Source organism: Ictalurus punctatus, chromosome 6, assembly GCF_001660625.3.
Source record: "Ictalurus punctatus breed USDA103 chromosome 6, Coco_2.0, whole genome shotgun sequence".
Classification (NCBI taxonomy): Eukaryota; Metazoa; Chordata; class Actinopteri; order Siluriformes; family Ictaluridae; genus Ictalurus; species Ictalurus punctatus.
Genome location: NC_030421.2, coordinates 15747581 through 15760210, shown reverse-complemented (window position 1 = coordinate 15760210; position 12630 = coordinate 15747581). Strand labels below are relative to the sequence as shown.

At 38.1% G+C, this 12630-nt stretch overlaps 1 protein-coding gene across 1 annotated transcript in view; it reads left to right on the top strand.

Moving 5' to 3' along the window:
* Positions 1-12630, top strand: part of pth2ra (parathyroid hormone 2 receptor a) — an 82608-nt gene that overhangs the window by 20002 nt on the left and 49976 nt on the right. Inside the window, exon 6 of the mRNA XM_017469306.3 lies at positions 6487-6673. Coding sequence (XP_017324795.1) covers positions 6487-6673 — 187 coding nt within the window. The remainder of the gene's footprint in view (positions 1-6486; positions 6674-12630) is intronic.

The following is a 12630-nucleotide window of genomic DNA, read 5'->3' as shown; positions in this document are numbered from 1 at the left end:
TAGTATATAAGGAGCCTCCATAAAAGTCCTGGTCCTTCAATAGCAAGGATGGGTCGAGGCTCGCCAATCTGCCAACAGATGCGTCAGTAAATAATGCAACACTTTGTGAGCAACAATCCCCAAAGAGAAAGCTATAGGATTTTGTGCATTTCACCTTCTACAGTGTACAATATAATTAAAAGATTCAAGGAATCCGGTCAAATCTCGGTGCATAAAGGGCAAGGCCGAAAACCACTTCTGAATGTGCATGATCTCCAATCCCTTAGACGTGACTGTCTTAAAAACAGTCATGATTCTGTAATGAATATCCTGACATGGGCTCGGGAATACTTTGGTAGTCCTTTGTCAGTCAACACCATTCGCTGCTGCATCCACAGATGCAAGTTAAGGCTTTACTATGCAAAGCAGAAGCCACACATCAACACTGTCCAGAAGCGCTCCCCACTTCTCTGGGCTCGGTTTCATCTGAGATGGACAGTAGCACAGTGGAATCGTGTTTTGTGTCCAACGAGTCAACATTTCCAATAGTTTTTGGACAAAACAGCCATCGTGTTCTCTGGGCCAAAGAGGAAAAGGACCATCCAAACTGTTATCAGCGTCCGTCCGAGAGTGTGGGTGCTAGCATGGCCTGCCTGCAGTCCTGACCTGTCTCCCATTGAGAATGTGTGGTGCATTATGAAGCGCAAAATAAGGCAACAAAGGCCCTGTACAGTTGCGCAGCTGAAGAAATGCGTGATGGATGAATGGGGAAAATTCAGCTTGCTACACCAACTGCTGTCTTCTTCAGCGCCCAAGCACTTAAAAAGTGTTATTAAAAGAAAAGGTGATATTACACAGTGTTAAACAGTTGACTGTCCCAACTTTTTTGGAGTGTTTCAGTTATCAGATTTGAAATGAGTGTATATTTTCAAAAAATACATTCAATTCATAAAGTGAAACATCAAATAATGTGTTAATAATGCATTTTCAATATAGTACAGGCTGAATTTAATTTTCAAATGACTCTTTTTTTTTTTTTTTTTTTTTTTTTCCCCCCTTCCATTTTCCATACTGTCCCAACTTTTTTGGAATTGTGATTGTACTAAGATCATTTTTTGCAGTGAATCACGTTTATCACTGCAACTGCATCTAAGCTAACATTCTCTGTAACTTATATATATCGTATTGCATCACATTTTTTTAAAATTTGGATATTGACAAAGGTGAAATTAGATGGTTAAATAAAAATTGGCCAGTAATATCTATTGAGGGTTTATAACGCATATAATCACCCTTTACAACCATGGCGAGCAGAAAAGCATGCACAAAACATTGACCTTCTGGTGGATGGGCTAAAACAGCAGTAGACCACATTGAGTTCCAGTTACATGCTTTTCTGCTCACCATGTGTCTAAAGAGTGCTTATTTGAGTTGCTATAGTCTTCTGTCAGCTCAAACCTTTCTAATGCCATTCTTATCTGATCTTGCTCATCAACAAGGTGTTTCAGCATGCAGACCCTCAACTCACATGATGTTTTTTTTTTTTTTTTTCCCCCCATCATACTATTCTGTGTAAACTCTAGAGACTTTTGTGTGTGAATATTCCAGTTTTTGAAATACTCAAACCTGCCCATCTGGTACCAACAACCATGCCAAGCTGAGATTACATTTTGCACCATTATGATGTTTGATGTGAACTGATGTTAACTGAAGCTCTTGACTTGTATCTGCATGATTTTATGCATTGTGCTACTGCCACATGATTACCTGATTGGATAACTGCATAAATGAGCAAGTGTACAGGTGTTCTTTAAATTGACCAGTGGGTGTATATCTGACCTGTTCTTAGCATTTGTTACTGGACTATTCTCACAAACTCTCAGAACTAAAGCACACTGTTATGAGACCTTTTAGAAATTAAAGAACACTGTGACAAAATCTGATAATACACAGGTTTCGGAGATTATATTGTTAAATTCAACCTCAAACTGTACATTTGCTTTCAAAATGTTCAAATCCATTCTAAATGCTCAGAACAAAGAGAAAGCAAATGAGAAACCACAATTGTATATCCTGGAGCTGTTTGTGCATAAATAAAGGTGATCGGTTTAATGTGTCCAAATGGTCCAGATATGTACAGTGCATCCAGAAAGTATTCACAACGCTTCACTTTTTCCACATTTTGTTATGTTACAGCCTTATTCCAAAATGGATTAAATTTATTATCCATCCATCCATCCATCTTCTATACCACTTAATCCTTTTCAGGGTCATGGGGAAACTAGAGCCTAAGCCAGGGAGCATTAAATTCATTATTTTCCTCAAAATTCTACAAACAATACCCCATAATGACAATGTGAAAGAAGTTTGTTTGAAATCTTTGCAAATTTATTAAAAATAAAAAACAAAAAAAGCACATGTACATAAGTATTCACACCCTTTGCCATGACACTCAAAATTGAGCTCAGGTGCATCCTGTTTCCACTGATTATCCTTGAGATGTTTCTACAACTTGATTGGAGTCCACCTGTGGTAAATTCAGTTGATTGGACATGATTTGGAAAGGCACACACCTGTCTATATAAGGTCCCACAGTTAACAATGCATGTCAGAGCACAAACCAAGCCATGAAGTCCAAGGAATTGTCTGTAGACCTCTGAGACAGGATTGTATCGAGGCACAGATCTGGGGAAGAGTACAGAAACATTCTGCAGCATTTGAAGGTCCCAAAGAGCACAGTGGCCACCATCATCCATAAATGGAAGAAGTTTGGAACCATCAGGATTCTTCCTAGATCTGGCCACCCGGCCAAACTGAGCGATCGGGGAGAAGGGCCTTAATCAGGGAGGTGACCAAAAACCCGATGGTCACTCTGACAGAGCTCCAGAGTGTCTCTGTGGAGAGAGGAGAACCTTCCAGAAGAACAACCATCTCTGCAGCACTCCACCAATCAGGCCTGTATGGTAGAGTGGCCAGACGGAAGGCACTCCTCAGTAAAAGGCACATGACAGCCGGCCTGGAGTTTGCCAAAAGGCAACTGAAGGACTCTCAGACCAAAGATTGAACAAAGATTGAACTCTTTGCCCTGAATGGCAAGTGTCATATCTGGAGGAAACCAGGCACCACTCATCACCTGGCCAATACCATCCCTACAATGAAGCATGGTGGTGGAAGCATCATGCTGTGGGGATGTTTTTCAGCGGCAGGAACTGGGAGACTAGTCAGGATCGAGGGAAAGATGAATGCAGCAATGTACAGAGACATCCTTGATGAAAATCTGCTCCAGAGCGCTCTGGACCTCAGACTGGGGCGAAGGTTTATCTTCCAACAGGACAATGACCCTAAGCACACAGCCAAGATAACGAAGGAGTGACTACAGGACAACTGTGTGAATGTCCTTGAGTGGCCCAGCCAGAGCCCAGACTTGAACCCGATTGAACATCTTTGGACAATTTGAAAATGGCTGTGCATCGACGTTCACCATCCAACCTGATGGAGCTTGAGAGGTCCTGCAAAGAAGAGTGGGAGAAACTGCCCAAAAATAGGTGTCCCAAGCTTGTAACATTATACTCAAAAAGACTTGAGGTTGTAATTGGTGCCAAAGGTGCTTCAACAAAGTATTGAGCAAAGGCTGTGAATACTTATGTACATGTGCTTTTTTTTGTTCATTATTTTTAATAAATTTGCAAAGATTTCAAACAAACTTCTGTCATGTTGTCATTATGGGGTATTGTTTGTAGAATTTTGAGGAAAATAAGGACTTTAATCCATTTTGGAATAAGGCTGTAATATAACAAAATGTGGAAAAAGTGAAGCGCTGTGAATACTTTCCGGATGCACTGTATCTTTAAAACTTACTGGCATTTAGAAATAAGCATGACATTAAGCACCATTAAAATTATAGGCCAAGAGCATTGCACTGAGTACACTGAGGTCAAATCAAGTAGTTATACACTTCATGTAACATTTGGGGATTGGGAGCAAAATGGTTGATTCACTAATCAGCAGTATACATTTTCAAAAGGATTTTATTTGCAAATGTAAATGCATACATGAGGAAAGAGGCTCTAAGCATTTGAAGCCTAGTTGAACAGGCACAGTACTGTACTGTCAGTAACCAAAGTGTAAAATGAGTCATAGAACAATGCTGTAGGGTAAGTAGCACTCAGGAGATCTTTTTGTGGTTATATCTTTCTGACGATAGTTATTCAAAGCCCTCTTTAAGGAGGAGGAATGGCTATGTGGAGAATAACTTGCCCACTCTTGCAGAAGGCACTGTAGGATATTTCCAGATCTGATGTTAAATAAAAAGTTCTCAATAACTCCATCCACAAAATTATTTGAGCGGTCCGTTGGGATCAAATATTGTAAGTTCACCAAAAGTGTTACAAAATAAAAGCACAGGCTAGGAATAAATTTCATGCAAAAGATACTTTCCAACTCTGGCTAAGATGGAGGAAGTCTCAATTATTCAGCTTAAATGTGTTGGCCATTCATTATAATAGTTAGTTATAATAGCATTTAAAGTATCTTCTCTTTAAAAGAGAGAGAATTTTCACCAAGGTTATTGTGTAGTTTCATGAGACTTGTGATTCCAGAGCTGCGTGCATCTGCAGGTGGCCAGCGAGCTATTTTACATGCTAATAGTGAAGACATTTCAGACCTCGTCAACTCCAGAGGAGAGACAAAGGGTGTAATAGGAAGGATTGCAGTGATTCACTTGACACTGAATGCAGACATCTATTTGTGTGGTTTCTTTGGTGACTAGTACACTTCATTGGTAATAATAGTTCCTTTATTTGACAGTAAACATGAATCCATGTCTTACAAACGTATCTACCTGCAATGTAAATGTTAAACCAAATGCATCTGAAGTATTGCTTTATCCATTAGCTTCCCATCTGGAAGGAAGAAAGAATAATTAACGCCTAAGACAAAAATTAATTTATTTTGGTAAAAGTGTGGAGTAAAGTAAAATAACTAGTTTAATATTATAAATAATGATAAGCAAGACAAAATGAAAATAATATTAATCCTAACATCCTAAAAGCTGTTTCATCATTGCTTACTGTATCATTGTTATTTCCAAGCTGCACATTGTACCAGATCAATAGCCTTTTCAGTAATTATTTAACACAGTTTAACACATTTTGAAAGAGGACCAAGAACAGTGCTTGATTTCAGAAGAAAGGGGAAAACCCGTACCAGACACAGTTGCGGTATTTGGGGGGGAAAAAAACCCCTGAAGATTATAAGAGGTATCTACATTACTGTAGTACACTTGATTAAAACTGATGAGCCCTGGTTCACTTGCAATCACCTCCAACATTACTGGCACCCTTGGATTAAAGAGGTCATGAAAAAAGTAGGTTAATCTCACACTGAAGATATGAGAGAAATCTATCCTTTAACTGAAGTAAATTTATCCTAAGAAAAAAAAAAAAATATATATATATATATATATATATATATATATATATATATATATATATATATATATATATCACATCTAAATACAGTTAATTCAAGGACATGAGTGAGAATATGTGTAAAACCTGATTAAATGTTTTTTCAGTAATTCTGGTCCTTTATCCTGGGCAACACTCCTAAAGGTCCCTTAGCACAGGGGTTCCCCAAATGGCATTAATATTTCACAGAGGCCCCCCTTTTGCAAGATGTCTTTAAAACACATTAAAAATACAGACTTCTGAATATATCCCCCTTTTTATTAATAACTACATCTTACATCTTTACATTACATTAGGAATTGATTGTGTGTGTGTGGTTGTCTGAGAGTGAGAATTTATTTTTCACACCAAATTGTTGAGGCCCCCCGGGCGGCCCCCAAGAGGGCCGCAGCCCCCACTCTGAAAACCACTGCCTTAGCACACTTAGGAGCAGTTTAGAGTACCCAATCCACCTACTGATATGTTTCAGGAAGAAATTGAAAAATCTGGAGGGAACCCACATAATGAAATACTACCCTCCGTGCCACTGTGTCCCATATATGAATATCTATAGTAAATGACCGATTTGATATACAGTAGGGGAAAACACACCTATAGAACACCTGGTCTTTGTATTATTATAAATGTTTAACTCTATAAAAGAAAAGGATAACTGTTATAATGAGAGTTATAATGGGAAGGGCTGGAGTCTTAATCTTAATTTTAAGGGGGTACTGAGGGAAGTATAGTGTGCATGCAGAACATTTCAGGTTTGAGACTTCTTTTGAATATCTCTGGTGGGGGACAAGATACGAACCTGAAATTTTCACAGAAATAAGTCCTCTATAGTAGCATTCTACTGTAAAAATTTTGAATTTGAGAATCCTAAAAAAATTTGGAAAATTTAAAATGGGTCAATCAACCTGTATTGGACCACTTGAGATGGAATGACCCATTTATAAAACACAGTACTATGATGTACCTGCATTTTTTTTTTTTATTATTCTTTCTTGGAAATATGAATATTTCACTGTACTAACCCACCTGTGCACATTTATAGGCGCCTGCACTGCACAAGAAACTACATCCATGTGCACCTGTTTGTGTCCTTCATACTACGTGCTATAAGCATCTTCGTAAAAGACCGGGTGGTGCACACCAGTGCTGGCCTCCAGGAATTTGATGCTGTGCTCATGAATAACCTCACAAACACAGTGGATGTAGCACCAGTGAACACTTCTCAGTATGTGAGTAATGTTGAGCCTGTGGAAATGGTACATCATTAGATCCATCACTTCACAAAGCACCAGCTTCCATCCCAACAATCGCATTTCAAGTTTTTGTACTTTCACTGCTTTAACAAATCTGATGCACCTCATGATAAGTTTGACAAATGGTATACCACATGATGTTTCCAGTGTTGGCATTCAGAACCACTAATATAGAGAATGTAGTGATAAAGATTCTCAGTTATCCTCTGTGGTGTATTGTATTAGTAGATTATTTCTTTACCTCTTTCTCTAGCCACATGTTTCTAAGTTGTTCTGGCAGATTGCAGGCTTTGTTTTCTTTATTGATGTGTATAGTATTTGACATAATTTGTTGTGGTGTATATTCATAATGTTAAACAATTGTATATACAAGGTCTGTTACATAGGACAGTGTCATAAAGCTAAAATGTATTTAAAATGCATTAAAAAGACGTGGAAAAAAGCCCTCGGTATGTAGGGCTTATCAGTGGAATTGTACACATTTTAGCTGTTGTCATTTACTGCTTTTTTTCTTTACTGCAAATCATTTCTGTTTTTCAAAACATCTTAATCTTGTTTAGTTTCACTGTGGAATAGATAGATAGATAGATAGATAGATCGATCGATCGATCATTTATTGGTCCTCAAAAAGAGGAAATTTGTTTCCACAGTGGGTGCGTACAAAAACATAACAACGTCATACATATAGGCCATCATAAACAATCACAGGCATAGAGGGGAGAAGAGGACAAGGAGAAAAACATCAGGATCATCATACAACAATGCATCTGACATCACAATGGCTGAGTACCTATGTGTTTAATGCTCGTATAGCCATAGGAATAAAACTCCTACCATAGGTAGCCTTTCTGCCCATGGGTAGATTATACCTGCGGCCAGAAGGAAGGGGGTTGAAATATTGATAAAGTGGGTGGTTTGGGTCATTCAAAATTTTATGTGCCTTCCGGAGCATAAATGAACTGACAACTTCCTTGCTAAATTAGTTATTTTCAAAAGTTTGTTCTTATTGGTTACTATTAGCATATCGAAAAAACAAATGGCACCATTCATAAGAACTGGTTCAATAATACTTCGGTACAGAAGAAGAGGCTGACTAGAGTGAACAGACAGATATTTAAGTTTACGGATAACTGTGCGTCTCTGTTGACAGCACTTGTAAATACCTAGAATGTGCTGATTGAAGTTGAGATGTTTATCCAATGTGATGCCCAGATATCTGAAATGCTCCACACTTTCAACCATCTCTCCATTAATGGTAATACTGGAAGGATGGGTAGGTGTTTTGGAAGAGCCAAAAACCAGTTCCTTCATCTTTTTGATATTAAGGTGGAGAAAATTATCATCACACCATGTACTAAAATGTGCTATGGAGCATTGATGGTCCAAAAAAGAATCATTGACTAGGGGCTGCACAACATTAAAAAAACACATCACACAGAATTTCAATTACCAGATTAATAGATACATAGACTAGACTAGGTAGACTACAAATTACTCTCCAGCTTCAAAGCTTTTCAGGCTACAGTGTTAATGATGAAAATAAAGAAATCAATAGAATAAAAGTGCTATATAATAAGTCTGTATATCGTATACAGTGGGGAAAATAAATTGAATTAATTTTTTTCAGTAAATATATTTCCAATGAGGCTATTCACATGAAATTTTCACCAGACATCAGTGTTAACTCAAGAAATCATTAAAGTCCATAAATGAAGTTATGTGTAAGAAAGTGGAATGACACAGGAAAAAAGAATTGAACACACTAAGAAAAAGCAGTTCTCCAAGGCAAGGTAGGGCAATGAACCATCTGAAATCCATAAGTAATTATACCTCTGTCCCGATTTCCCTTAGAGCTAAATGCTGTAGCATGCAGCGTGCTTGGAAAATCGCTCCAAGCGCACGCTTTTGGGTTTTCAGTGACTCTGACTTTATTTACTGTCAACAGGTGCATTTGTTACGGTTCATGTCCTGTCTCCACCCCGTATCTTCAGTGGTTGTTTCCCGTATCATTTCCTATCATTGTTCTCAGCTGTTTTGTGTTTCACCCGTGATTACGTTTGTTATTGAAACCCCTCGTGTACATTATGAAGTATTGAGTGTTATCACCATACCAACAATACCTGTTCCTCGTTTTGTTTCATAGTCTTTGTTTCCTTTTTCTTGTTACATGCTTTTGCCTTGCCTAGTTTATACCTGTTTGCCAATCGCCTGACCCATTGCCTGTTTTTGACCATGCTATTGTCTCATGATTTAGATTTGTTTGCCTGCCTCTCTTTAATAAAAGCTGTAATCTGCATTTGCATCCGTCCTACCTCCATTACATTCAGATACGTGACAACCTCCTATCTGTGCAAATTAATATCAGCAGGGTTAGTAAATTGATGGTCTATAAAAAGGCTTTTCATTACCACGGTGTCACACAAGAAACATCTCATGATGTGTAAAAGCAAAGACCTCTCCCAAAACCTTCGCAACTTTCTTGTTGCAAAGCATATTGATGGAGTCGGATACAGACGTATTTCAAAACTTCTGAATCTTCCAGTAAGCACCATTGGGGCCATTATCCGCAAGTGGAAAAAACATCACAATGTCATCAAGACTTGTGCACTGCTGCTACTCCAAGGAGGTATAGAACGCAAGTGTGTACTAACTATGGCTGTTTGTACCCAGCTGACGGTATACTATACTATACTGGGTTTAGACTAGATAGGTGTGCAGTTCATAATGTGAATGCATGTTGGGGTGAGTGTGGTTCTTTAAAAAAATAAATAAATTTATGAAAGATAATTGACTGGTGACTGCAGGATTGCTATGGGGCAATAGGGATTCGTGCTGCTTGGGCAAATGTGAAAAAAGGGGGCGCTCCTAATAAACTAATTGGTGCCACTTAGAGTGCCAATTATCTGAACTGTGTGGAATAGATGTTTTTAGGGGTTTTTTTTTAGGGAATGGATAATCTGCTGGACGACTGCAAAATCGTTGGTCACAACAAGGATTTATGCTGCTTGAGTGAATTTGAAAGAGGCGTGCACCTAGTGAAACCCAGCACCACTTGCAAATCTTTAATTAACTGAATCGTGTGGAATTGATATTTTCCCTTCAGCATTAAATGGAATTTATAAGTGTTTAACCTCATTTATTAGCCATTATCAGCATTTATATGCCATCACCTGCATTGATCTGCATTGATCAGCCATTTTGAGCATTTGTTAACGATTATCTGCTATTATCACTCATGTTATGTTAATTGTTTATGGTCACTTATCAGCATTTACCACCGTTTACTGGCATTTATTGACTGTTGTCAGCATTTTTCAGCATTTACCACTCTTCATTGGTCTTATCAGCATTTAGTCAGCCGTTATCGGCCATTATCTGCGTTTACCATTGTTCATCAATCTGTAGCCTTTGCCTGGATTTATCAGCGTACTACCAGCTTTTATGGGCGTTTACCAGCCATTTATCAGCCGTTATGTGCTTTTATCGGCATTTATAAGTGTTTATCGGCCGTAGTCTGTATTTACCAGTGTTTACCATCATTAATCATCCTTTTATCAGCATTTGTCAACCATTATTATCTGTCGTTATAAGAATTTACCAGCATTTATCAGAAATTATCGCCTTTAATTGGTCGTTACCGGCATTTAGCGGCCTTTATTTGTGTTTGGGATATTAACGACTAATCTCAGGGATTATTAGTGTTTACCATCGTTTATTGGCCTTTATCAGCTTTTAACAGCATTTACCGGCATTCATGCCATTTAACAGTGCTTACTGGCATGTATAGCGTTTTTCAGCCATTATCAGCATTTGTCATGTTTACTGGTGTTTATCATCGTTTATGGCCATTATCAGCATTTCCAGAATTTATCCCCTGTTAACTGCGTTTACAAATGATCATTGGCATTGTTGGCATCCATCAGCCATTATCAGCCATTATCTGCTTTTCAGCATTTATGGCATTCACCAGAGATTATCGGCATTTATGCATTTACCAGCCATTATCAGCGTATTGCCACATTTCCCAGCTTTAATCGGCCGTTATTAGCATTTATAAGCATTTATCAGCATTTTTCAGTATTTTCCAACCTTATCAACATTTGTCAGCTATTATAGCATTTATCAGCATTATCTGCCACGATCAGTGTTTATCAGCCATTAACAGTGCTTGTCAGCATTTGCCATCTATTATCAGTTTATTAGCATTTGCCCACCATTATGTGTGTGTTTTTGCCCATTGTTTTTAGTTACTGGCCATTTGTTTATCTGTGTTTTTCAGTGATGATCAACTTTTACCAGTGTGTACAGGCGTTTGTCATCTGTTGACAGTATTTACTGCTGTTCATCTGTGTTAGCAATATTTAGCAACGTTACCTGCCTTGTCAATGTTTACGCCGTTTGTTGGTGTTTACAAGCATTTATAATTGATTGTCAGCATTTTACTGCCCAAGGATGTAAAATGTCGTGGTGCAGCAGGCCAGAGCTGGCTAATTAGCTGGTTAACTAATAATAAAGGGTTACGTGGACAGAGAAGCATGGCTGCTGCACGGTGCACGGGAGTCGAGGGAGCCAGTCATTGCACAGATTAATGGCTGAACTAGGAATGTGTGTGTGTGTGTGTGTGTGTGTGTGTGTGTGTGTGTGTGTGTGTGTATGTATATATGTATATATGTATGTATATATATATATATATATATATATATATATATATATATATATATATATATATATATATATATATATATATATATATATATATATATATAATATAACGTACCTTTATTGATTCCGCACACACAAAGGGTGAAGGTGGGATTCTAACTCCCTCCCAGAGGTCCTCATCACCAGAATACTAGGCTACATCCATGTCAGCTGAAATTTCACCTGATACCCACTTTCTCATTTATTTACTGTTTATATACTGTCAGTGTTCATTAGCAAAGCCTTGCTTGCTTTACCTTCTTCTTCGATTGCATTTTCTAGTTTCTGATACTTCTGGATTGATTACCAATTGAAACCCTTTGCCTATCCTTGTTGTTTTGCATATTATTTATCAGTTTGGCTTTGACTCTTGTGCCTGCCTCTAAGACAGATTGTGTCCTACATTTATTTTTAAAAAATCAATGCACTTGGATCCTACGTTTCTCAGATTGTGCAATCAGCTGTATAAACACTAAGAGATGCACAAACATACCTTGGCTACATCTGGCTCTTGCTACTTACACAGTAGGAGCTGTGCAATACAATAATTTACTGTAGGTGTTTTTTTTCCTCACTCATTATTCTGGTTACTGATAAATTACTGTAGAATGATTGACTGGAACAGAAATCATAGCAAACCTGTCACCAAAAGGCCAGATGCAAACAAATGGCCATAATAAAGATTGTGTACAAATACTGGTATGCATATATGATTCCCCAGTTTTCATCAGCATGGACCTCACAAACAAATTAATCCAGAACAGGGGCACTATTGAGTAATATTAATCTGCAGTGATGGCTCAGGTTAAAAGGGTTCAGATTGACGCGTGGTAAAAGTGTTGCCCTGGCAAGATAGAGGTCTGGCCTAGACATTGGTTGTGGTTGAACAAGCTAAATATTCATATGATTATTCCAATATTTTTGGGTTCCATCAGAATAACTTCACATAATTGGAGAGCAGAAATGAACTGCAAAATTGATTGCACCAAATGCCCCACAAGGTTGAAAGGCAGTGCATTTGATTACAGTGAGCTATAAATGCATGCTGTCTCTGCAGTGAGTGATAAGTTAGCCAGAGCCACAGGGCATTATTTCAGAAGAAGAGATTCACCATGTACAAAGTCTTTTTTGGCACTGTGCATGGTGAGGTTTTTTCTTCTCCTTCTTTTTCTTATTCTTATTCTTTTTAATAACCACCCACAAATCTGCCTGGTGCTGCTATTCAGTCTAGT